The 27,218-nt window shown below is 35.2% G+C and overlaps 2 protein-coding genes across 4 annotated transcripts in view; one reads left to right on the forward strand and one right to left on the reverse strand.

The window, feature by feature from the left end:
* The window catches only part of myo1ea (myosin IEa), an 88,502-nt gene extending 80,566 nt beyond the window's left edge, over window positions 1-7,936 (reverse strand). For all 3 annotated transcript variants that reach the window (XM_056461565.1, XM_056461563.1, XM_056461562.1), the window contains exon 1: window positions 7,689-7,936. In XM_056461565.1, the coding sequence (XP_056317540.1) occupies window positions 7,689-7,691 (3 nt within the window). In that variant the 5' untranslated portion in view covers window positions 7,692-7,936. The remainder of the gene's footprint in view (window positions 1-7,688) is intronic.
* A 1,774-nt stretch (window positions 7,937-9,710) lies between these two features.
* Window positions 9,711-27,218, forward strand: part of mtmr10 (myotubularin related protein 10) — a 51,896-nt gene continuing 34,388 nt past the window's right edge. Inside the window, exons 1-4 of the mRNA XM_056461566.1 lie at window positions 9,711-10,201; window positions 10,794-10,854; window positions 22,553-22,689; window positions 26,716-26,788. Of these exons, the coding sequence (XP_056317541.1) occupies window positions 10,145-10,201; window positions 10,794-10,854; window positions 22,553-22,689; window positions 26,716-26,788 (328 nt within the window). The 5' untranslated portion in view covers window positions 9,711-10,144. The remainder of the gene's footprint in view (window positions 10,202-10,793; window positions 10,855-22,552; window positions 22,690-26,715; window positions 26,789-27,218) is intronic.

Genomic DNA, 27,218 nt, shown 5'->3' on the forward strand with positions numbered 1-27,218 from the left:
CCGGTTGAATAAGTGCATCATCTAGGTAATAAAATGCACTAATTATTTTTAGATACACACTACTTACACTATTTATACTACAAAATGGCGTAGAATAGTGCATTAGTATGCGATTTGGGACGCAGCTACAGACATCCATTGCTGAGTACTTTTTCCACTTTATCAAGCATTTTTCCTGTATTTTGCCTTCTCTGCCTTGTTTTTGTGATTTTCAACTGTCTTTTGGATCATTGATTATTTACCGCCTGCCCTGACCTAGGTCTGTTTAATAGAATACACTTGTGGATTACCTGTGTGTAACTGTTTGCTCCTGCCTTGACCCCTGCCTGCTGACCATCCTCCTTTTAAATAAAAGCTGCATTTTGAACTTTACCTCAGTTGCCTTGCCTTCTTTCATAACATATATCCCCCCACAAAATACTCATACACAATTTCATCTGCTTGATACAAAGTACAGGCACATCTGAGGTAAACATCAAATGTCTGAGCGCAACACACATAGAATACAGCGCTCTTGTTAATGTGCACCCTATACTGACACTGAGGAGAAAAAAAACTGTTGATTAGTTATTTTTGATTTATGTGCACATAAAATGATTCTGGTAACTTCGTAATATTCCCATTGAACCACAGGAATGTTACTGTCTATAGAAGACGAAGGAGGTCTCAGATTTCATTTAAAATATCTTTGGAATGACATGAGGCTGAGTTTCTTTTTTAAGTGAACTAACCATTTAAACTCTGACAGCAAAACACAGTTCACCGCTCATCTAAACATTTTTAACTACATAAAAAGTATAAACTGTTTGTCAAATTGCACCTCAACAAAATATAGTTGAACATTTAACACCATTTTACTGTGCTTTTAAAAGCATATTTATATCAGATATCTGAGTAAGCTGAAATGCAACCCTTTTAAACCTTTTTTAAAAGTGGTAAAGTCTGGGGCACGAAGGATCCATTTGATGTAGTCTTTATTGCCCAGGAAATGAAGGACAAATTTCTAGGCCACATCTGAAGGAGACTTTGAATCAGGACAGCCTTCATTGACTATAGTGATGCATTTGTTCTCTTGAATGTGACCTTTGAAAGATGCAGTCCTTAAATTAAGACATATGCTATAGATATTCAAGACATTTACCCTCAAAATTGAGGCCAAAATCTATTCAACCTACATTCATTTTTTAAATCATTATTGCTTAACTGTTAGCACACCACAGTGTTGTAAATTACAACACACATAATTATTTTGACACCAGATATGCCACAATGTATTTTGTCAAAGTAACATTCACTAAGTAACTTCAGCAATCTCAAGTGGTGCCTTTAAACCAGAACATTCAGATGTTTTAGGAACCTGAATTCAGAGCATATTTCCGCATCATTAGCAAAGCATATGCAAATACATGAATAGATCATACACTGAACATTGAACAGACTTGTTGCCGGCTGCACTGAAGGAACATGAGAAAGATTGGTTCAAAAAGTCAGACAATTTTGCAAATAAACAGAGGCACTATTGAGTTAAAAACAAATATCCAAAAGTGCTGTCCTCCTCAATATCCTCTACAAAAGTTCACTGTTACAGCTTTCTCTGTGATGTTCTCACTTTCATTTACCTCTAAGGCCTGTGGGAATATTTGACCACATGTCATTCTGTAGCCCCGAGTTGAGCTGATGAGTAAACACAGCCACGGTCACCTCAATAGAAGCTATACAGCAAAAACACACACTCACAAAAATACCACGTCAAGGCTCACTACTCTCTATTCAACCCTGTCCACTCAAACAAACCAAAACGTACTCTTTAAATTCTCCTTAACCCAACTAAGATGTTAAATATCTGTCAAATTAAGGATTTTATTGTCATTTAAACATATTAGGAGCTGTTTTATAGTCAAGTAAACATTAGCTACAAATGTGTGCATACTGGAAATGATTAACTAGAGTCTTTCCTGTACACCTCCTGCCTGCTTATGATGCACACAAGCATTAACACTGAACAAAACTTAACAATATTTGATATCTAGTGCATCCAGTCCCCTTGACCTGCTTTTAGAGCACAGTAGCACAGGTAAAGCCACTAAATATGGCTGCTAATGCAGATGAGAGAAACAGGAGAAGCAAGGTGAGAGGAGCCGAACACAAGCTGGCAGGAGCACAGCAACAATGATCTCATTTCACACCTGAAAGCCCAGCTCATGCTTCTCAAGACCACCTCCTTAAGGAAACTAGGGCTGCATGTTATTTTTACTGAGATAAAGAAAGAGTTTACATAAGTAAATCAAAACAGAAATTTGGTTAAAAATTGTGGCCATGAAAGTCTGCATTTATTTGATCCAAAATACAATAAAACAGTAATATTCTGATATTTCAGTTTAGTTTTAAAGAGATAGATCACTAAAAAATGAAAATTTACTCATTAGTTTCCAGTTGGTTTCCAAACTTTTATTAGTTTCTTTATTCTGTTGAACAAAAAAAAAATGTTTTGAAGAATGTTTTCCATTGAACAAAATGTCCTCAGGGGTAGCTTAATTAATGTGTCGGTGCTCTGTAGGTAAGGGATTCATCAGAATAAACAGCAAAAGTAAGTCCAAGGCACTGGAAAAATGTGGAAAAAATATAAAAATGATTTTTTTTTTTTACATTTTTCCAGTGCCTTGGAATTAATTTTACTGTTTATTTACCAGTTTCCAACTTTTTAAAAATATTTTTTTCTTTTGTGTTAAACAGAAAAGAAAAACTCAAACAGGTTTGTGACAAGGGTGGGTAAACGATGACAGAATTTTAAATTTTCTAAGAATTTTTACTTTAAGTATGATTTAATCCTCCAGAAAGCATCCTAATATGGTGATTTGGAGCTCAAAAACCTTCTTATTATTGTTATTATTATTATTATTATTATTATTACTATCATTAGATTAGATTAGATTAGATTAGATTAGATTAGATTAGATTAGATTAGATTAGATTAGATTAGATTAGATTAGATTCAACTTTATTGTCATTACACTTGTACAAGTACAAGACAACTGAATGCAGTTTAGGTCTAACCAGGAGTTCAATAGGAGCAAGTGCAGGATACAGGTATAAGTTATAAAGTGCAAGTATAGAAAAACTATGGGTTTATTATTAACTGTTTGAAAAACGTGCATTCCTTAATACTTTTGTAAAACAATAAATGTTTTTTAGATTCTTTATTTAATAGAAAGTTTATTTCGTACTATAATAAATGCTTTGATGTTTTATCATTCATTCTCATGTCATTCATTATCATTCATCCATTATAAATAATAAAATTATAATAAATCTTACTGACCCTAACACTCTGAACAGTTGTCTATGTGGATGGCTTGTAGATAACAACACTATAGTTGAACCAAAGAAACAAGATCTCCAGAATGTGACTGACTTCACATTTAATACGGTTGACATCAACAGGAACAACCAGTCGCCACAAAGAAAAACAAAGACTCCACGTATAAGGGCTAGATTAGGCAAATATGCTATTTGACATATGGTGCGCATCACAAATAAAAGGTCAAAGAAGATTTTTCAATTAAAGGTTTATTTGAGTCTGATTGATGTCTTCGTTCACCCTTTTCAACTTGTTCAGTAAACAAACCTTGTAAACTTTAACTTGAACACATCAGTGGATTTAATCTTTTATGTCTAATATACTTAAAGTGAACTTCTTGGATATTTTAATAAGCACGGTTCAGTTTAGTTCCTGAGTTAGACCCAGCAATAAAACAGCATCAAAGACGGCAGCTGATACTGAGGGAAGTTCACTGCCATGCCAAATATATATATGAATGCTGATGTTTAAAAATAACCTGATTGAAAACACTGACTCATAAGGACCACAGATTTCAGCCACCCTGCTGCACCTTTCTCTTGTTTAGGTGAGGCCTGCTGACTCTTTCAGAAAGACTATGGATTCCTCAGCAATCCTGTGGCGGTGTGACATACAAGCTTTCAATAGGGGGATGTTACTCAGCATGTACCGCCTCTCCGCTGCTCTTAATGCAAAACATATGCTGCCATACTGACCTACTATGCAGCATCTGGCAGAGAAAGAAAGAGAAAAAAAGGAGATAGTGCAGAGGAGGGAAAAAGAAAGTGAACAAAGCTTGCATTCCTCCACCCTTTCAGACAAATATTAACCTGTAAATCTGCTTATGAAATGTGGAGACCAGATACACAAGGCCTAGATAGAACAAACAGTGTAGACAAAACAAGACAGATGTTGATTTAATGTGTTCTTTAATGTATTTCATTTAGAAGAATGTTCTTATCTAGCTGTTGAGGTGATAAAACAAAGTATATGGTCTGTTCAACTTGAAAATGTCATGGGAAAAACAGTCAAAAATAATTCTGTATATAGTAGTGTTGATCTTTCATCACCATTCAAAGTATCGAACAACACTCATTCTTGTCTTAAGACATCTCAAACTTTTTAGATCCACTTCAAATGCTGTTTACTATATTTCCCTGTACATTCAAATGTTTTCTAAGTAAAAATACAGACTATTATACATTTTTAACATGATGTACAAAAGATAACCCAAAGTCACAACAGTTGACTTTTAATAAATCTTGCCATATTTTGAAAATATTTAGAACAACAATCATTCAATTTGTATTGAAAGCCTCACAATGAAGATCGGGAATACTTATAAAATTGCATTTTTAAATATCTATACAATGTTACAAAGCCCTTCATATCAAATGATAACATATTGACCAAAAAATATGACATAATGTATTGCCTCAATGTTAACTTTGATATATCTGGAAGGTTTTGTGGTTTAAGATGATATGACCTGTTTATTTATTTATTGTTTTAAGCTGCACCTCTTTTGTATATTGCTTCTTTTAGATGTTGCCAAGTTTCTCATGTTAAATGATAACATATGGACTTAACAAATATATATACTCTGCAAATATGGTTCTCACTGTCGACTGAAAGTCTGGAAGGATATATATATATATATATATATATATATATATATATATATATATATATATATATATATATATATATATATATATATATATATATATTTTTTTTTTTTTTTTTCTTTCAATGCCGTGGTTGTGGTAGGGGAGGAGTAATGTACTGCCCTAAAATGTAAATGCAAAAACTTAATAAATAAACATTTTTTAAAAATCTTTATATGTGGCAAGTATTTTTCAAACAGCTTGTTTTCGTCATTTGACAAGTGGTCACGTTCTATTTTAAGGTACACTTAAATACCATAATACCATACAACCTTTGTCTCAAACTTCTAATTTGCTGCTTATTAATAGTTATTAAGGAAGCAGTTATGTTGAAGTATTGGGTAGGATTGCACAATTAGCACAATTTGTACTTTATAATAACAGTACTAAACAGTTAATATTTTAATAAAACACATGTAATAATCCTCTAGTTAATAGTGATAATTGTTAAGGTTTTACTCAAGAAGTTTTTAATCATTTAAATATAATAAAACTGAGTATGATTACTTATCGTTTCCTATATTTTATTAAGTACAAATCAGAAAATGAATGTTTTTTATTTTTACATGGATGTAAACCTAAATCACAATGAAACCTTTTACCCTTCATTTTATTTTTTTTTTATTTTGACTTTGACTTAGCGAATGTTATAATAAACAGTTATTTGGAATGCCTTAATGGTACATCGACCCATATGGATAACCGACTGGTACATTACATAATCAACCCAAATTGCTGTTGCACAGCTGGAATAGATCATAAAATTAGGTATCGTTGTGTAACAGACCTTTACTGCAAGTTCATATTTCAGAAATCATTCCACTTCCTTTGAGCTGTCATGAGCAAAATAAGCAGACTCATCAAGGACTCGCTGACGTACAGTCAAACTACTGCAGTCAAAACAAAACAGATCAAAACTTCACCTAATAATACCATAGATGGTTTTAGATGTCTGTCAGTCAAAAAACAAACCTGGCCTTATACATGACATTATATCATTTGAAATGGGTGGAAAATTTTACAGAAATGTTAACATTTAACATTTAGATTACGCTTGCTTGCCCTGCACACTGTGAACACCTAACATTTACAGTTTTAGCCTCATTTAATGAAACAATCAGCACATCTTAATGGACATCAACTGTTTATTAGCACTTAAAAATGAATAGTATGATGTTATTTTACATCCCTGATCCTACCCAATACCTAAACACACCTAATTCATTACTAACTATTAAAAAGCAGCTAATTAGATGTTCATTGAGCTAAAGTATCAGTTAATGGTTTGTTAATAGTGTCAATTGTACATTAAAATAAATGTGACAAAAATATTTTAAAGAAAGCTGTAAAGCGGCTGCTATTGATGTCCATAGACTGAAAAAAAAACATTTGGTTTGGGAGACAGTGGTCACCCAATTTACAAAATAATATATTTTGTGTTCAAAAGAAAAAAGAAACTCAAACAGGTTTGTGACAAGTGAGGGGTCAGACATTTTTGGGTGAACTATCCCTTTAATGGACACCATGATTTCAGTCAACGATCACGTATACTTCTTCCTTATGAGAAAAACACTTATGAAGCCTGAATTATATTATTGCAATGTTTGTGACAGCACTGAACACCTACAGAGAGGGTTTGTCTGAAAGCCAAAAGGAAAACTAGTTCTACCGGCTTGCATGGCTTGCAGAGAATGTCTCTGCGTGCGCTTTAGAGACAGGTGAACTGGATTTTCTTGTTTTTCACCTGATCTGTACCTGTTCTTTACCAGCTGACAGGCTGAAGAAAAAAATACACTGAATGTGGGACAAGAAGCCTAGGGATCACACAAAGCTAAAATCAGTCAAGTGTAACAGATGCCTAATATTCCTTGAGGAGCTTTAAGAAACCGGTGTCGATTTCCACCAGAACAAGAGGAAATGCTTTCATTGTGGACACAAGCATAAGCACACACACTTATTCAAAGCAGAACCCAGCCCATCCTAATGAGCATGAGTACGGAAGTGAGTTTCACATGCAACTACATCTACCTGCATCTTTCAGTGAGCTGTGACCATAGACACCACTGTGTGCTACTTACAGTTTTACAATGTTATGTAAGACTAAGCCAGGTTAGCATGACACATTATGTTATAAAGAGTGAAAAATAATTGATCTAGGAAAAGTGAAAGAACAATAGTGATCTATCCAGGGTATTCAATCCTGTCTGAAGACACATAGTGCCAAAAATAGCAAGAAACATCTATATGTTTATAATACAATGTGGCCATAGAATAACTAAAAGTAATCTGAAACTGTGCATCTCTGGTAAATTTAAGTATCTGCAATTCGTCTAGAATTGAAAATAAACGCTTACAAGAAGTTTAACCTTGATTTGACTAGAATAAAAATGCCATTTACCTGACTAGCATTTCTGATGACAATGGATGGCATACAGTAGCCTAGCAAGGTTTTGTCACTATAAGTGTGACTTTTTTAAGTATGTTAGAACAATTTATTAGCTAAAATAGCTGGGTTGTAAATGGTAAAAACTATTGAAAACATTAACACCAAGCAGCTGTTATATTACAACCTATATTATGTCGACAAGGATGCTGCAAAAACTGTTTCCAAAACAAGAGCAGTGTCCCTTGTGTTTTTCCTCTGTAGGCGATACGCGACTGTGCTAATAAGTATTTTCACTCACCATTTTTATTGGTTAATCACACCGCAGCCGACCTTCTGTTATAATCCGTTTTGTAACTGTTTATAACAAAATAATAAACGTCTCTAATTCCCCGTGGCGATGTCACGGTCTCTTTTAGCCTCTGCTGTTGTAAACGTCTCCTCAGGACCAGTGTCGCCGCTCCATAATAGTGTGGACCGCACCGGTAAACGGCTCGAGCGCACTGACTGCACTGCACTGAGCGTCTGCTGCACAAAGTTAAACTTTGTGGCTGCTGGTTGACGGCATCAAAGAGGCAAACAACCCATAAATGGAGAATTTCGTGGGTTGCTTTTGGCCAATAGGAGCGCTGCTCGGCGAGTCATTCCAAAGGGAATCCCACCAGATGATTTCGGGTGTGTTAAAGCGCGTCCTATATGCGCAGCGAGGCTGCGTAAGACATTTCACAGCATCACTGCGCCAAAGAGCACACAAACTGAAAACACAAAGAGCTGAAGCAACAATTACAAAATTCTATAGTAGTACTACTGAAGAAAACATTAACGGTATAAACATCATGTATAGATACATGTATGTGTTTTTTTTTTCGTTTCATGTATTATATATTTTCACTTTTTATTTATTTGAATGCCCTTCTACCCAACATCGGGACAAGAAAAGATGAGCCCTTTCAGCCCTTACAGCCGCAACTGAACACCCATAATATTAATTAAAATATTAGTTAAATATTAATAACAAAAATAAAATCTCAACCTTGGAAGAAAACAGTACATTCACTTTTATTCCCTCATATTTCAAGGAAACCTTCAAAGAAAGTACATTTAATTTTTTTGAATGAATAAAATAGAACATACACAGGTATATAAATACATTACAATTTGCCTATTTAAAAAAAAAGAAATATTATTGTCTTATTGAAATTGATTTTATATTGTCATTTGAAAATAATCTGCATTATGAATTTTCTTTGTGAATGCTTTGAAAATTTATTCCGTTGTTACAAAGCAATCTGCTTTATATTTTTGTGGGAACCATGATAGATTTAAACATTTATTATTATTTTATAAAAATCATTGACAGTTCATTTTAATTTTATAATTTAACATTTTATCAAACTACTGCACTCTTGGAGAACAGAAGGGACCACTTAAAAAACAATTGTTTCCAAACGTTTGACTAGCGGTGTGGTTATTATTTATAATAATGTTATTTTATATATAATTATTTCCCATCATTAAAGATTTTAATATCTATCTATCTATCTATCTATCTATCTATCTATCTATCTATCTATCTATCTATCTATCTATCTATCTATCTATCTATCTATCTATCTATCTATCTATCTATCTATCTATCTATCTATCTATCTATCTAAATATCTATATAAAGATTTTTTATAACATTTTATTTTCTTACCTGTTGTTTCTAAAAAACATTTAGGTAGACATAGATGATAACACACAAGCAAATTATTTATTACTCTGTAATGTATCAATTGTTTAATTAATAATCAATACAATTATTTATTTTATATTTATTTACAATTTTTACATATGCATAAGCATTCTTCTCATGCAGTAATCCAAAATATGTTTTCATTTCATCATATTTTCATCACCTAATCAGCACTGCTCTCCTCTAAATCCAGCAGGTGGCAGCAGGAGTCTATTAAACACTCAGCTGAACTATGCACGATATGAAAACTACATGTTCATTTGCATATGAGCAATTTTCGATATTGCCGTGTTTAAAATCATTTAAACACTGGGCATAAGTTAAAAATAATAATAAAGGTTATTATTTACATTCGAGTATTAAATTTACATCATTTACAGTATGCTCAATTCCAACTCAAACTTCTTATATTAAATTATATAAATGTTTTAAAACACTAGATATATTCTTTGAAGTCACAAACAATGATTTTTCATATTTAAATAAAAATAATTCGCTTCAATGGTCCACAGGGCTCGCCATAGCTCACTCCTCCTGCTTTTTGTGGTCCAGCGCTCAAGCACGCTGCACCTCCCCATTCCTCCACTAATAAACATGGCTGAACTGAACACGGACGGTGAATAACAGGACTGAACGCGTCTGCAGCAGCAGCACAGGACTCACACACACATACACACACTCACTCAAACTGTTGATTCAGGCAAGAAGACCGAACATGACGTGAACGTTTATACGGGGAAACTAAAGCAGCAAAAAGTTTGACAGCCGCCAACGAAGAGAGACTTCAGCGGGACAGACAGAGCAGGCTGAGCTCAGATTCTACTGCACACAGAGCAGATACTAAATTTTGCTTTTGCATTTATGGAAATTATTCTTTAAACGCCTCTTCTACTGAAGAAACCCTGGATTTGATGCTTTGAGCTAGCAGTAAAACAATTTTGGTTTACGTTTTAAGAGTCTTAAGCTGCTCTTATATGGATTTACCATTCGCATTTTTGTTGTATCGGCTCGTGTAAACTATGTTCTCCGGTAAACAAACCAAGCCGACTTTCAAGTCTTATCTTCCTCCACTTCAGGTGAGTGAGATACTAGCTTGCTAAGGACTAGCTGATAAAAACAATGTCATATTCATTTCTTAAACTATTCTTGACTAGATGTATGTTAGGGAAACTCTTTACCCCATATGTTTGACATCTGGAAGACTGGTAACCTCATAGTTAAGCCTTCACTTGGTTTGAAAACTTTGGTGGCAGTTCTTCAGTGTGGTTACTTTTGAGGTAATATCCAAAATAAAATCCTATTTCCATGAGACATGTGGTAAGACAAGGGGGAAATGCTTTATAATGATGAAAATTTGCAACCTATTTAGATATAAATTCGGCTTTACATAACTTAAAAAATAAGTAGGATGTTTAAAATCTAACTCATGGGATTAATGAATAATAATAACCCCATGGACAATGAAAAAAAACGTTTTATTTTCTCTAATCTAATATTAATGTCCACATATTTCTCATTCACAAAAAAAAACTTGATTTTCAACATAATACAATGTTGTGCTGTGGCTTGCTATTTTTCAGACTTATAATTAGATCATTTAGCCTCATTATGGCTAACATTGTCTTGCATTCTTGTTAAATGAGTTATAAGTGTTTATGTTTCTCACAGACCGATTTGAAGAAAAGTCCACAACTGCCTATCAAGAAGCTAGAAGCAAAACTTTTACCAGGTGAGTGATTTTAAAACTACTACTACTATCACAACAGCTCATAGGCTTCAAGGTTGGGTAGGTGTGGCTGGCTAGTTGAAGTTTCACAGAATATGTTTTGATGGTTCAAACCACCGGTGCGTATTTCAGGAAACTCAGTGACTACCCTGGTAAGTTTGAGCTTAGCAAACTTTGGTTATTCATGTTCAAAATGATGAATTGCTTTTGTGCTACTTCTCCATTAATTTGTATGCTGCACGACTAACCTGCTTTGAAGCAGGTTTTTGTTTCGATCTCATAAACTAATCAGCGGTCAGCAAAGTGACAGATGTCAGACTGCAAAATAACTTCACATGTATTGCATGCTACAAAATTAAATGCTACGCTGTGTTTCCCAGTGCTGGGTTGCAGCTGGAAGGGCATCCGATGCATAAAACATATGCTGGAATAGTTGGCGGTTCATTTTGCTGTGGGGACCCCTGATAAATAAGGGACTAAGCCGAAGGAGAATGAATGAATTAATTTTAAAACTGTTAACAAGTGTTGTGAAAATTCAGATCTTTCGCTGAACCAGATTGATCTGAAACTCAGAGTTTGTTCAAATAGCTTCATGTAACAGGCCACTGAAGGACTTGGTTCATGAACTGATGTTTTAGGGTTGCTTTTAGGGCTGCACATTATTGAAGAAATCTGACATTGCAATAGTTAGTTTTTCTGCGATAGTTATTGCGATATGAATATAATTATTTCACCAGATGACTTGAATACTTTAATTTGGAATGACCTCCCAAATGAGATTTTATTTACCTGTTCTAACTGTATTTGAGTGTATACAGTGTATTTTATGTAACAACAATTGGTGGTGCTTTGTTGTTTTTTTCAGCTGTTCAGATGGACACATTTTGGTATATTATGAATTAACAGAAGGCCACCTGTTAGTTTCCATAGCAATTGGTTCTTTGCCCTTTTCTCTATTTTTTGTTATTGCATCACCAGTCGTCTTCTGCTATTGTGGTGTAAACATATTCTGTTAATTTGGCAAGAGACAAATTTGTGTTACAGACAGATAGAGAGAGAGAGAGAGAGAGAGAGAGAGAGAGAGAGAGAGAGAGAGAGAGAGAGAGAGAGAGAGAGAGAGAGAGAGAGAGAAAAATGAAACAGAAGTGAAATGTCTCGGCATTAAGTGATCACTCAAACATGATATTCACTGTGGTCCTTCCTGTATACGAAACATTATCTTATCCAGCCTGCTTCCTGCACTTGTGCTGTCTCTGAATTTTTAATACGTGGACTCTCATAAAGAACCTGTGATCTGCCTTGGTTTGTTTTGGTTTTAATGCCAGTTGAAGAGTCTACAGAGGGTCTGTGATGCACTGCTTTCCTCTTGAAGGCATTTTTAATGCCCCATTTCCTGATTTTTGAACTGTAAATAGAGGCAAATATGTGAGGCTCAGCTGATGTTATAGATTTTTCTACAGACTCAGCTGATGTTATTGATTTTTGTTAACAGGGCAGTTGACCTCAAAATGGAAATCACTTGTACCAAACCCGTCTGTCATTCTTCTGTGGAACATTAAAAATAAAGAGTAATTTTTAAGAAGTGTACTGCTCCCTCGTATTGAAAGCTACTTCAAAATTGATGCAAAATAAATAAAAGTGGTTATTACAGACATAATCGATGTCTTCTAAACTAAGTTTGTGTGATTGCTTTGAGAGAGAAACAGACAGACAAACGCTAAATCATTATTCACTGACAAGCTTTCCTAATTCTTTCTAGGTTTAACTCAAGAATTGCTTTGACCAAATCTATGAAGTCTATCAGTCCAATTTTGACTGAATCATTCAGACTTCACCAGCCATCATTGTGAACTGGATTAATTTATTCATTAAAAAATTTTACTCAAAAGAACAATTTAATGGCTTAAATTTTAATCTGTTTCTCATCTAAATCCATTGTTTTGCTTGAGAAGATTTGTAAAACTGAATGTGAATCATATCTTCATCTTTTGTGGCACTTTTCTGACACTTCTGTGTCTTTTTAAAGCTTCAAATTTCCTTATAGCATGGGAAAGAGCAACCAGTATGTGTCTTGTCTTCCATGGAGGAAAGACATATGAGTTATTATGAACATCACTCTTAAAAATAATGGTTCCAAAATTGAGTTTTTGTAGTAAAAATAAGGAAACTTAAGAACTTTTCAGAGAACTTTTTGTTGCAAACAATTTATATGGGTTGAATTTAAACAAATTAAATTTAGTAACGTTCAACTTATTTTGTTTGTTTAAGTTCAGCCCAAACAAAGTTTACAACCACTTAACTTAAACAAATTAAGTGAATTAAGTAAATTCAAGGAATTATCTTTGAAAAATAATTGTCAGGTTTTCATCAAGTTTTTGTAGAAAAAAATAAGGAAACTTAAGAGCCTTTCAGTGAACTGTTCTTAAAACAATTGTTGTTCCTTCTATATACTTTTTTCTGTCATTAAAAAAAACTTTTGTGCCATAGAAAGGTTTCATGTAACCAAAGATGTCATAATGTTTTAGGAGTCCATGATAATGTAATTTTAATTTAGGTAACCTATCCCTCAATAAGATCTTGAACAAATATGGCAAAATTGTCCTCCACCTACTTAACACTTTAACTAGTTGGATGTTTGCTAAGTCAATAGACCAGCATGGCAACAAAGAGTTTTTAGGAGACTGTTTGATTCTACCATCCTGAATCTCTTATGATCTTGTCATTGCCATATAACTAAGCACACTACCATAAGGTGTGTACCATTCTACATTTGTTATTCCTAATGTCCTGGTACATTGAATACAGACTTCATGTTCTGACAGGTAGTTTAAATCTCCCAGTTTAATACCTGCCTTTTGTTTTGTTCTATGTTTCTAACACTTGCAATGGCAGATCAGATATTTCCAAGCCATCAACAACACACGCGTCAGCTCCAGCTTTGTGATGGCTTTGCAGCTATCTTAAGCAACCAGACAGTTTTTCTGTTCCTAGAAGTGTTGGAAAACAAACAGAAAGGCGACTGTAGTGCTGTGGCATATGGGGAAGGACTCTGCGTTTAGGCGTTCACTCCTTATAATTAAGCAGCACAGCACGGACCTTCCCTGTTTCCAAAATAGAAGTGCGATGCAGTTTTAGTTCCTCATGTGGAATTAAAACCAAACCTCTCTTGTCACTGTGTTTTGCGGGCTGTGGTGATAGTAGGGTGGCACATGATGTGGTACATTTTTGGCTTGAAAAGTGATTCTAGAGTACACTATCAATATCTTGTGTTGTTACGTTGCCAGCTTCTTTGTCTGATGGAATATGGCTGCTTTCTTTTAAACTGTACTGACCTTATTGTGCATGCATGAATGGCCACAGTCATTATAACCTTTTTGGCTTGAGACTTCCGGTCTCATTCACTTCCATTGATTTTTAGCCTATAAAAACGCTTATGCTACATGATGTACACTGTAAAAAATGCTGGTTCCACATAATCGATTTGTGTAGGGACAACATGAAGGAATGAAATTAATTGTGGATTGAACGTAAAACAAATAGGTTGTCCCAAAAAATACATCAAGAATTGTGTTGTTTCACCTCATTTTAAATAGGTAGTTTAGGGCTGCAGAATATATTGTTTCAGCATTGATATCTCAATGTGATCATTTAAAATGGTCACATCGCAGGACATGCAATGTTGAGTTTGTATTAGAATTCATCTTTTGCATGTGTTTTTGAGGTCTGTGATTGTATAATGATTTTAAAAGCATTCAGGCGTAAGAAATTGTACCATTTGTAACATTAATAATGATTAACTTTATTGGATTTTGTTTATTTTTTTTCATTCAATTACTGTACCTGAATACTATTAGACTTGCTATATCTTTTTGGTATATCTTAGTATATCTCTTGGTATAAGACCTAATATATTTTTCTTTATTGTTTTTATAGATTGCTAATTAGATTTTATGGGGATACATTTTCACGGCAGAATCATCTCAATCAATCTAACATTATGAATTCCTTCCAAAAAGATATATTAAGTCATCTGCTGAAATTGTATTCGTATCGCAATGCTACATTTTTTCCAATATCGGGCAGCCCTAAAATAGTTTAAACAACAAACCTAATTTTTTTGAGTGTATTATACTTCATGATGAGTTATTTTCTTATTATATAATATTTAGTTTTATGTATAGTCTTAAACACATTTGTTTGTAGAGTAAGTAGTTTGACCAGTTTTTTGCCGTTTCTTGTTCCACGTCATTTCTCCCATAGCTGACTGAATGGGAAATTCTGGGCAGAAACAACCTTACTTTCACATTGCAGAATGAAGTGAATACGCTACTAATCAAAAGATTGGTTTCAGCAAGAGTTACAGAAATCATTACAGAAATAAATTATTTTTTAAATTGTTACAATATGAATTAAAAATTGTAATATTACCCAATACTACTCTGAGATTACTGAATCTTTAATCAATTAATGCAACCTTACTCAGAGAAGGTTAGAGATGCATTTTAAAGCCCCAAACCTTTGAACTGAACTACATTTGTTGCAGTGATGAGTGAAAACAGATATGTTGTTTGCAATGAACATTAATTGTTGTGAGCTTGAAATGTTTAATCTTTAAGGGGTTTAGTTTGTTTTTATAACCTTCTGCTCCAAATAACAAAAAAATCAGCTGTTTTGTGCAATATGATATGCAGTATTAATCTTAGAGGTTTTCTGAGGAATAGCGCTATTAAATTGTTGGTGTTTTATAGATTTGTTTTAAGTGAGCATTAAATAGTAATTAAATGTATTTTAATCATAAAAATTGCACATTGAAAAAAATGATATTAGCAGTATTGTTGCAAACAATTTATATGGGTTGAATTTAAACAAATAAATTAGTAATGTTCAGCTTAATTTGTTTGTTTAAATTCAGCCCAAATAAATTGTTTACAGCAAGGATGTCCAAACTCTGTCCTAAAGGGTCAGTGTCCTGCATAGTTTAGCTCCAACTTGCTTCAACACACCTGCCTGGAAGTTTTTAGTATACCTAAAAAGAGCTTGATTAGCTGGTTCAGGTGAGTTTAATTGGGGTTGGAACTAAAATAGGACACCGGCCCTCCAGCGCCGAGTTCTACACCCCTGATTTACAACCACTTAACTTGAAAACAATTAAGGGAATTAAGTAAATCCAAGGAATCATCTTTGAATAATTTTTTCAGTGTACTTAGGAGCACTATACTTAAAAGGTCCTAATGGCTTTCTGTTGCAGACATGTAAAAAAAAAAAAAAAGACTCATCAACCATCATTCTTATACTCTCAGAATGTTTTAGTGACTCCTGCATGTGGTGACATTTTAGTATAATGTGTCCATTCAGATTGACTGCTCCATTTAAATCTCTCCACCACTCCCTACACACACACATGGAAGCCCAATGGTGCCTTGTCATCTAACAAAACATGGCCCTTGTCTCATGAACGGTGTCCTTTTACAAACCCATGCACACATTCTCTTTTTTTCTCTCTCTCTCTCTCTCTTTCTCTATCAGCCTCTCTGTTAGGTCTCTTCGAGCCTCTTATCATGTTGCTCTGATCCACTGACGTGTAACTTTTGCACAATGCAACAAGAGAATTCCTCTGCAAACCCGATCTGTCTTCAAGAGCAGAGTGTCTTGCACTTGCAATATTTAGCATCTTCCCTCCCTGCTTTAACCAACAATATTACCCTTTAGCTCTACCATAATTCTTGTCCAAAGCTAAAAGAAACAAGTGAAGGTGTACTGATCAAACATGCCACCCATTTTTAACAGGATGTATACACAGGAAGTCTGATCACATGGTCATACCTAAATATTTGATGCTGTTATTTTTAGATGCTTACTGACATCTGCTGAAATCATTTCATCTTGCACATTTGTTGTCAAGTGTGACATGGCTATAATTAACCATCAAGTACACTCATTTCTGAAATATCAAGTAATCATCATCGGCCATAATACCTTGTGTATTTTGTCATCGAGTTATAGTAATACTGTCATTCAAAAGATTGGGGTCTGTACAATTTATTTATTATTATTTTTTGTTATGATAAGTATTATATTCCGACCAAGACTGTGTTTATTTAATAAAAAAAATGTATTATAATATTTTGAAATAAATAAATTTTTTTGCTGCAAAATTTATGATTTTGATGCATAAATGTTTAATTTTAGAGATAATAAATGTATTTTTTTAAAGAGGTTTTAACTTGCATTTAAATGACAGTGTATTTAGTAACATCCGTAGCCATTATGCAAATTGAGCAATGAGCTGTCATTGCATTCAATCAAGAAACTGATCTTTAATGATTGTTCTTTGGTTAGCCAATAAACAAATATTTCAGTAGCATTGGCTGCATTCACAGTGCATCTGATAATCTACCATCTGCATTCCCTTCCCACTAGCAGTCTAGACTGATCTTCTGCTGTTTACTGGTAAATCAGAGAGGATGAGCTGCTGGTTAATCCCTGTAAATCAGGGGTTGGACACACGTTGATATGTCTTCATGGCCATTTACAGGCTTGGCTGCATGTAGAGCGGAAGAGGAAGCTGTTTAAAATTTGCGACCGGGTGTGTGTCTGTGAGAAGATGTGTAATAGAGATAGTGGGTCTTCATACTGAGATACATACAGATAAATTAAGCTAAAAATAGGCCTGCATGCATGCATCTGAAGATGGAAGTTTTTATACAAATGTATATATGTTATATGTTAAACTGATAATAATGAAGGTCCCACTTTATATTAAGTGGCCTTAACTACTAGGTACTTGCATTAAAAAATAAGTACAATGTACTTATGCTTTTAATGTATAGCACATCTTTTATGATGCTACTACGATGGGATATGGGTAGGGTTAGGGATAGGTTAGGTGGTTTGGGTAGGTGTAAATCTGGGTTAAGGGATGGTCAACAGTTTAATTATTAATGTAAGCACACACTGTAAAAAATTAAGTGTTCCACACAATTCCTTAATGTTGTCTCAACACAAATTGATTAAGTGAACACAAAAATTTGAAGTGGAAAAATTAAGTTTTCCCCAAAAAATCTCCAAAATTGAGTTGTTTAAGTTCATTTTAAATAAGTAGTTTAAATAAGCAGCAAACATAATTTATTTGAGTGCAGAATTGAGTTTTAGAGTTTTAGATTGAATTTTTAATATACAAGTAGTTTAAAAACTTGAACGTACATAAGCGTATTACATAGTAATTAAAGCCACTTAATATAAAGTGGGACCATAATGAACTACCCAGTGGACATCTTGATGTCAAAACGACATAAAGACATCAAAAATGAAAATCAATTTGATGTCAAAACATTGATGTCCATTTGACATCCACAAGCTGACTTCCTTTTGACCACTAAAACAACAACACAATAAGTAATATAATATAAGAAAAGATTTATTCATCTGAAGCCTTCAATTGCAAATGGCAAATTTACACAGAACTTTGAATGTTTACAGTTCATGTAAACTATCTTGATGTCAAAGCAACGTTGAATTGATTTCTATCATTAGTGTCAAAGCACTGTAATGAGTGTAAAGGACTGTCCTGTAATCCATTTTTGATGTGTTTTTGACAACAATGTTAGATGTCAATTTGATGTCGTTTTGGCCTCAAGGTAGTCAATTGACATGAAATTGATTGACATTTTTGACTTTTTATAAACTTTTTTCTTTGCCGTTTTGAGATGAAGGTGCTTGCTAAGTATCAGATTACCCAGGTTTTCTAATAAATAAAAATGCAAGTAGTGATTGATATGAAGTTCTTGTGTACTTGTGCTGTATAAGTTAATTTTGGCAGAATTGTGTGGGCTCAGAATCCAAACAAGTGTAGTCATGAGAAAATCCTGTCATTTAGTAAAATTTTCACCAGTATTTGTGCCTGTGATGCAAATGCTCTCACAGGACCCAACCTCCATCTTAGCTATCCTGCACCCTGCCCTGCTGTAACCCCTGAATCCGTCCCAGCTGTGAGACAAACACTCCTCACTGCGCTCACACATAAAGTGCTCACAGCTGGGGTTTGTTTTCTTCTCCCTCACTCTTCCTCTCAGCGACTTGATTATTCCTTTTCAGCATACACACATCTCTGTTCAATTTTGCCTCTTAATGTGTCTGGATGATCCTTAGAGCCAACAGAAGAGGAAGTGCTATGTTTAGAGTGAAGCAAAATGTGTTTTTTCTTTATTTCCATGTGTGTGTGACTTATGTAGTTCAGCCAAAGACAGAAGTAGACATGTCTGCTATAACAGATTTAAACAGTGCAATTTAGAAATGAGAGTTTTGGTCAGTTTAGATAATTAGAAAGTCCAATAGCAATGTTAGATGTTAAGTTGAATTCTATTTTTCACATTGTATTTTTAACAATAAATATACACTCACCGGCCACTTTTTTAGGTACACCTGTCCAACTACTCATTAATGCAAATTTCTAGTCAGCCAATCACATGGCAGCAACTCAATGCATTTAGGCATGTAGCCATGGTCAAGACGATCTGCTGCAGTTCAAATCAAGCATCATAATGGGGAAAAAAGTTGATTTAAGTGACTTTGAATGTGGTATTGTTGTTAGTGCCAGATGGGCTGGTCTGAGTATTTCAGAAACTGCTTATCTATTGGGATTTTCATGCACAACCATCTCTAGGGTTTACAGAGAATGGTCCGAAAAAAGATATCCGGTGAGCGACAGTTCTGTGGGCACAAATGCCTTGTTGATGCCAGAGATCTGAGGAAAATAGCCAGACTGTTTCGAGCTAATAGAAAGCCAACTGTAACTCAAATAATCACTTGTTACAACCAAGGTATGCAGAAGAGTGTCGCTGAATGCACAACACATCGAACCTTGAGGCAGATGGGCTACAGCAGCAGAAGACCACAGTGGGTGAATTTCCTGTGAGCTAAGAACAGGAAACTGAGGCTACAATTTGCACAGACTCACCAAAATTGGACAATAGAAGATTAAAAAAACGTTGCCTGGTCTGATGAGTCTCGATTTCTGCTGCGACATTTGTATGGTAGGGTCAGAATTTAACATCAACAACATGAAGCATGGATCCATCCTGCCTTGTTTCAATGGTTCAGGCTGGTGGTGGTGTAATCGTGTGGGGGATATTTTCTTTGGACTTTTGGTCCATTAATACCAATTGAGCATTGTGTCAACGCCACAGCCTACCTGAGTATTGTTGCTGACCATGCCCATCCCTTCATGACCACGGTAGACCAATCTTCTGATGGCTACTTCCAGCAGGATAACGCTCCATGTCATAAAGCACGAATCATCTCAGACTGGTTTCTTGAACATGACAATGACTTCGCTGTGCTCAAATGGCCTCCACAGTCACCAGATCTCAATCCAATAGAGCACCTTTGGGTTGTGATGGAACAGGAGATTTGCATCATGGATGTGTAGCCGACTAATCTGTAGCAACTGCGTGATGCTATCATGTCAACATGGACCAAAATCTCTAAGGAATATTTCCAGTAACCTGTTGAATTTATGCCATGAAGGATTAAGGCAGTTCTGAAGGCAAAAGGGGGTCCAATTCAGTACTAGTAAGGTGTACCTAATAAAGTCACTGGTGAGTGTATCTGTGAAGTGTGCGATAATTATTACCTACAGTAGGTTTTTTTTGTTTTTAACAATGTGCAAGGTGACATGCCTATTAGGTTTTTTGTACATTATAACAGCATCACACAACAAACAGGAATTTCAGCTTTTGGGCACCTTTGCAAATGTGAAATTTATTTTATACAATGGTATAATTTATTTTATACAATACAAGATGTGAAATTATTTATTTTTGTAAATGTGAATTTTTTTGTGTTGAGTATTTCCAAACAAAGCCATTCAAATCAGTTTATGAATATAGTCAATTGCTTGTTTTTGTAGTGAATCAGCCATTTTGAATCAAACAACTAAATTAATGATTTTACGGTGGCCGAGAGAGCTTAACATGCTGCAATTTAAGAAATTACAAAAAATGCCAGCAAATTAAGAAAAGATCTTCATCTGTTTGACGGCACACGTGCTACAAATTTTCATGACGCAAACACAATTTTAAAAAACACGCTGCATTTTCACACAACGGAAACAATTTACGAAAACATGCTGCATTTACTCCTAACACTTTCAAATAGCACTGAACACAACAGAAATGTTTCACGAGGACCCTAAAACATGACAGACACAGCTGTTTAGGTTATTTTGGGTCCCCTCAAAACATTTCCGTTGTGTTCCGATGTTTTTGTAAGTGTTGTGAGAAAATGCAGCACATTTTCGTAAAATGTTCGCGTTGTGTAAAAAAAGCAGCACATTTTTAGAAAATGTGTTTGTGTTGTGAGGATTTGCAGCAAGTGGGCCAAACAGATGAAGATATTTTCTTAATTTGCCGGCGTTTTTTGTAATTCCACATGCTTTCTTAAATTAAGTTCTCTCAACCACTGTATGATTTGGTGAATTGCTCACTAAAACATGCCATCTACTTGTTGTTTCATTGGCATATTTGTCCATGTGAGGTCTAAACCAACCAAGGTATCGGCAAAAAATACTCACAAAAAATGTTTGCTTATGGCAACAATTATGTTATTCTGTTAATTACAAGCATGTGCTGCAGTTATGTCATGTATTACTTTAATATCTATGTGCTCTTTAAAAGTCTATTTTCAAAGTATTAAAATTTGTAGTTATTTTATGGAGATATGTACTTGTGATTATGACATGTTGCAATTACTGTAATTGCAAGATTCAATTTTGTAAAAAGCATTCATGTCCTTGTATGGGTTGTGCCGTGAGACCAATGCACCTCAAGCAGAACCAGAGAATAATGTGGGTGCTTAGAATAGTAATTCAATGTAGTAATTAAGCAGTTATTGTAATATACATATTTTTAAATTAGTGTGGTTGACAAATTATTCGATAGATGTCTAAGACTGTTGCAATGGAAATGAATAATCCCTAATCCGAGGACGTAAAGAGCACTGAGTTGAATATTACATGTTGTCATCATAGAATTACAGTAATTACAGCATGGCACGAACACAGCATTAGATGGATGTTAGATCTGCTCAAAAAAATTCTCAAGTATTATAAGTGCAAATAAAATGTGTCTGCCTCTCGATCTGTTTTTATTTATCCTGACAATTGGTTCCTGATACACCTGCCTTTGATGAACTCTGCTCTTTTCCTGTTTGTGTAAAAAAAAAAAAAAAAACAACATTTAGGACTCTCAGCATGCGTGTACATACTCGGGTAATGGTATAGTTTATGTGACTGTTTAGTCAGCACAACAGGTCATTTCTTTTAATAGGGCATCGTTTTTCTGCCAACATAAAAAGAGAGGCACAGTAGCTTCTCAGGAGAGGGCTTTTCCAGGAAGGCCTTTAGGAAGGGGCCTCAAGAGTGTTCGTTACCTGAATGCTCAGTGATCTAGTTGCTTCTAAACTGGTCCTTTGTGGAAAGTGCAGGTAAACAATAAATGATTTCCATTTATTGTTTTCTGTTAGCTCTTGACAGTATTTGTTGGAAGCAGAAAAGAACAAACAAAACAATGATACATGCTAAGCACAAGCACCGCCAGCATTTCCTATTATACACAAAATGTTTTAAAATGTGATTCATCCTCTGCTCAGTTTATTATTGGATTTTTCCTCTGAATCTCACTTCCTTGTTCCTTTTTTTTTACAGGTGAAATAGTTGTGAACGAGGCGAACTTTGTAAGGAAGTGCATTGGTGCAGACAGTAGTCAGGATGACCTCTGGGGCAAACTTGTGTGTACCAACTTCAAGGTCTCCTTCATTGCCCATAATTCATTGCCACAGCAGGTAAGCTCAGACTTGTCAGAGTCTTTTTTTTTTTTTCTTTCAGTCATCTGAGAAAATCAATAGTTGTGTCTAAAATTGAATAAAATTTTAAATGGGGAAAAGTGTAACGGTCAATATGGCGAATGAAGCCACGCCTACTAGTACAAGAGTCAATCATCGATCACTATAGACTGACAATTCTCTGGGGGAGGGACTCGGACCAGACGTGAATTTCTGTGGATTTTGCGTGATTTGAACGTTTAGAAATGAAACTAAAGAGACTTGATTCATTTTATTGGGGATTTATAATATGAAATTTAATCCTAAGCTTGGTAAGCAATTTTGGAGAATTTGATGTTTCCCTATTCAGACAGAATGCCCAAGCATACCGCCCGAGAGGCATTTCAATACCATTGTAAATCTGTATTGAAATCTAGTGTCTGTGAAAATCATTTGTGTATAGTCAACGTATAAAATGATTGAGCTTACTGAAATGGCGTACTATCCTGCTGGAAGCTGCTATTACAAGATGGGTACACCGTGGTCATGAAGAAATGGACATGGCAAGCACCAATACAACAATGAACGAGTAGGCTATGGTGTTTAAACAATGCTTAGTTGGTACTAAGAGACCCAAAGTGTTCCAAAAAATGGCTCCCACACAATTACATCACTAAAACCAGCTTGAATGGTTGATTCAAGGCCAAATTCTTGTCCTCCCATTTAAATGTTGCAGCAGAAATCAAGACTGATGCTGTTCTACATTCCTCTGTTGTAACAAGTGGCTTTTCCAGTTTTTGTTGGCTTTCTAACTGCTCAAACTAAACTGGACATTTTTTGCAAATAGAAAATGCTGCTCGCTGGATGTTTTAACTTTTTGGGCCATATTGTGTAAACCCTAGAGATTGTTGTGTGTGAAACGTCTCTGTAGACTGAAATAGGCAGATCAGCGTGCCTGTAACTCACTACAGTGCCATGTTAAATCAGTACTTTATTATGCTGGTCGCAAGATGTTAAATGAGGAGACATACAAAATGTCCAGAGCAGCGGGTCTCCGGGATGAAGATAAACAACAACCGACTTTGATCAGTAGTAATCCATGTGATTTGCGGATTAGATTTGTGTATAAACCAAGCGGCAACCTCCCGCTCTCCCTCAGGAAGCCAATATGGAAGTAACTGAAACTGCAATTTATCAAAATTCCGCTAGTCCTGGCTCCATAATAGAGCAAATTGCAATTGAGCCCACTGTTAGAATGGCCAACTTTACAGCAGAAAAAAAAGTGTTTACAGCCTGGTACAAAGAACGATTTGGGTTCATATAGCTATTATTACCCTTCATGAGAACTGTGAGGGGGGTGAATTTTTTTTATAACTCATCTATTTCCTTTATATTAGGTTATATTAAGTCTGCATAATTAAGGGCGTGGCCACTTGAGTGACAGCTAGGTGTCGTTGGCGCCGTCACTTCACCTCAGCTGAATCCGGCAGATTAGCCACTGATCTCGGCATATTCATCGTATTTTTGTTTTGTTTTATGTGGCTTTACACAGTCAGTTGCCTTTTGGACTTATTTCTTACAATTATCAGATGATATGGCATGCTGTGTGCACTTAATTGTGCTCACAAACCATTCACATGGCCTCCGTTTCCCATGTGAGTAAAGTTATATACTTGTATACCATCTCTATAAATGTATTTGATTTATTTAAGATCATTTATCATTTATATTTTTCTTTAGAGTTGTAAAGCACTCCAGAATGTGACAGATAGATTAGCTGAAGGCTCTAGAACAGTCATATGAAGCGTTACAGTGTTATGCTGGAGTTCATCAATAGTCTTGCATTTACTAACACAGACTATATCTGAAGTGTTTGGAATTATTTCGCGTTTTCCTCCTGTAGAAAAACATCATAAAAACAATGCTTAGTGGCTCAATGTATTACAACAGTGTTTTTTAAAAGTCTAAACACTTTATTGATATAGTGTACAGCCAAGCACATGTGGTCAGAATACAAATGAGTCGCAGGTAATGAAGTATTAAGCTTTTTCACAAAGTAAAGTCTGTCTAAGCCAGGTCTAAGCAGAGTGCCAGCAGGTGTCTGTAACTCCGCTCACTCTCCACCTCTTTGCCCTTGTTTAGTATCCCGCCGTGGGTGCGATGACGCGCGAACAAAATGGCGACTGTTGGCCGCGCCTACTTGTAGCTTCTTTTGCAGTGTTCAGAAACCTATGGGTGACGTCACGGATACTCCGTCCATATATTTTACAGTCTATGGTATAAACAAATCAACCAGCAGGTGTACTTAAAGTGGCCAGTGAGTGTATTTACAGTTGCCTTATTAACTGAAATGGGACAAGATACTTAGACCAAAAAAAAAAATTTCAGCTTTGAGTATCGAGGAAGGCATTTCAACATTAGAAATGCAAAAATTGGGTGAAATAGTAGGGATGCAGCAAATTTTGGTCAAAAGGAAAAAAACATCTGAAAATATAACCGATAATAGAAATATATTTTGTGCCAAACCGCTTAGCAGTGTTCAGTGTAGTGTTGTCAAAATACTGGAATTTTAATATCAATCAGTACTGAAATTTTAAAAACGTCCATTTCTTGCTAACATTTAAGCACTGCTGAGTGCGTTCTTAAACACCGCTGATTTGCAATTGCGTTCACATGCTCAACAGAAATGACTATGATTTGCTGTGAAGGTCATCAGTTCATCGCAGTTCAACTCAGTTCACCGAGTGCAAACACAGATACAGGGACACTGGAGCATTTTAAAGCCACGAAGATCTGGTGGGCTGTCTATGTGCTGACATACGAGGAATCCACTGATAAATTGATTGATTGTTGACACAATGGCAAATAAGCGGTGTTTAACCTGGTGCTTAACAAGACTTATGTTAGCGGCAAATGGACGTTTTTAACCGATTGGTACAGAAATTTCAGTATCGTGACAATACTAGTTCAGCGTGCTGGTTTCACTCTCACTCCAATCGTAGTCACTGCTAGTAGTTTAAACTGGCTTTCACACCAGATGCGAAAAGTGCTGTGCTATGAAACTCATTTGGTTTCCACAAAGAAAATGTGGAATTAGCTTGCATGCACACTGTGGTGAAATTTCAGGAAATTCCAGGAAAAAATTAGAAATTCCAATAATGTACATCTATACTTATCTATATATGAACCACACATGCTCATTGGACAAAGCCTGCTCAAATAATGCACAGACAGGACATTTGTATAGACCATTTTGAGGAATGTAAACAATAACAATAGTCCTAACGCATTTCCTGTTTTACATTTTTAATTTCCATAGCTTCCGAAAATCCAAAAAGGTCCACATATTGACAAATAATCTCATGCTGGCTGTTTTAACATATGTTTTTGAAATATGATTGAATATGATCATTATAGTTATGAAATGATAAGAAGCAGGAAACGTTCATGGGCCAATGACATTACCACATTGAAATGGTCTATATAGTTTAATTGTTCCAGCTGTTTGTGCACTACTGTGCTTTCATGACAACGCCTCTCAACTCACAGGTTCATTGTCAATATGTTCATTGTCATCCCTGTGAATTAGTTTACAGTTTTGTTGTTTTACTGTATAATACAGTTGTGTTTTTATTGGTGTCTTGTGGATTACTCTCTACTAGCTTAGATGAAAGTGGCATATAAGGTGGGAAATAAATTTCAGTCCTGTTTCAGGTTATGCCATGTGAAAGAATACAAAGTTCCTCTCCAGAGCTGTGAAATCAGCTGCACATATTTACCTGTGCAGTGACTCCTTTCTATAAATCAGCTCTAAACAAGTTAAACATGTTAATAATCTCCCTCAGTCCACCCATCATCATCTGATTTGCTGAGTAAGAAAGTCAATTATTACAATCCTGCAAAGTTGATATGGGTCACTCACTGCACTTGTTTGTCCATCAGGCCATTTATAGCTTGTGAGCTTCTCCTTACAGCACAAGGTCAATGAAATGAATTGAAAGCCAATGAATTAAATGATCATTGTCTTTTTTTTTTTATTGTGTGCAGAGATTTCAGTGTACCCACCGGCTTCTGGGTGAGCATGATATCACGCTGGCTTGTGTGGAGCAGGTAGTAACAGGTAATTTAACAGCATGTAAACACTCTTTCACTCTTCCTTACACCTGCAGACCACCTGCTTCTTCAGAACTTTTTGAATGACTGGACTCTCTGAATAAAATGACTGTCAAAGATCAGCGTGGCATGCAAGCTCTAGTGTGTGCATAATATAGAGGAAAGTAATACAGCTTGACTAAAAAGTTCTGTGGCAGGATTTCTTGAATTCTTTTTTGAAACAAGGAACCCTTTCATAAACCCAAACTGTTATTGGATGCTCCCACATGGATAAAGCATTGTGAATAACATTAGTAGTGAATAACATTCCCACACCCGCTACCAGCTTCATGTTAAACGTAAAAGAAATTCAGTTTACATTTGGATCTATGCGTATAGTTATTAGTTGCCTTCAATTATGATTTTAATACTTTTTTTTTGCATTCGGTCATAGGTTG

The sequence above is a fragment of the Danio aesculapii genome, chromosome 7 (assembly GCF_903798145.1).
Source record: "Danio aesculapii chromosome 7, fDanAes4.1, whole genome shotgun sequence".
NCBI classification, from domain to species: domain Eukaryota; kingdom Metazoa; phylum Chordata; class Actinopteri; order Cypriniformes; family Danionidae; genus Danio; species Danio aesculapii.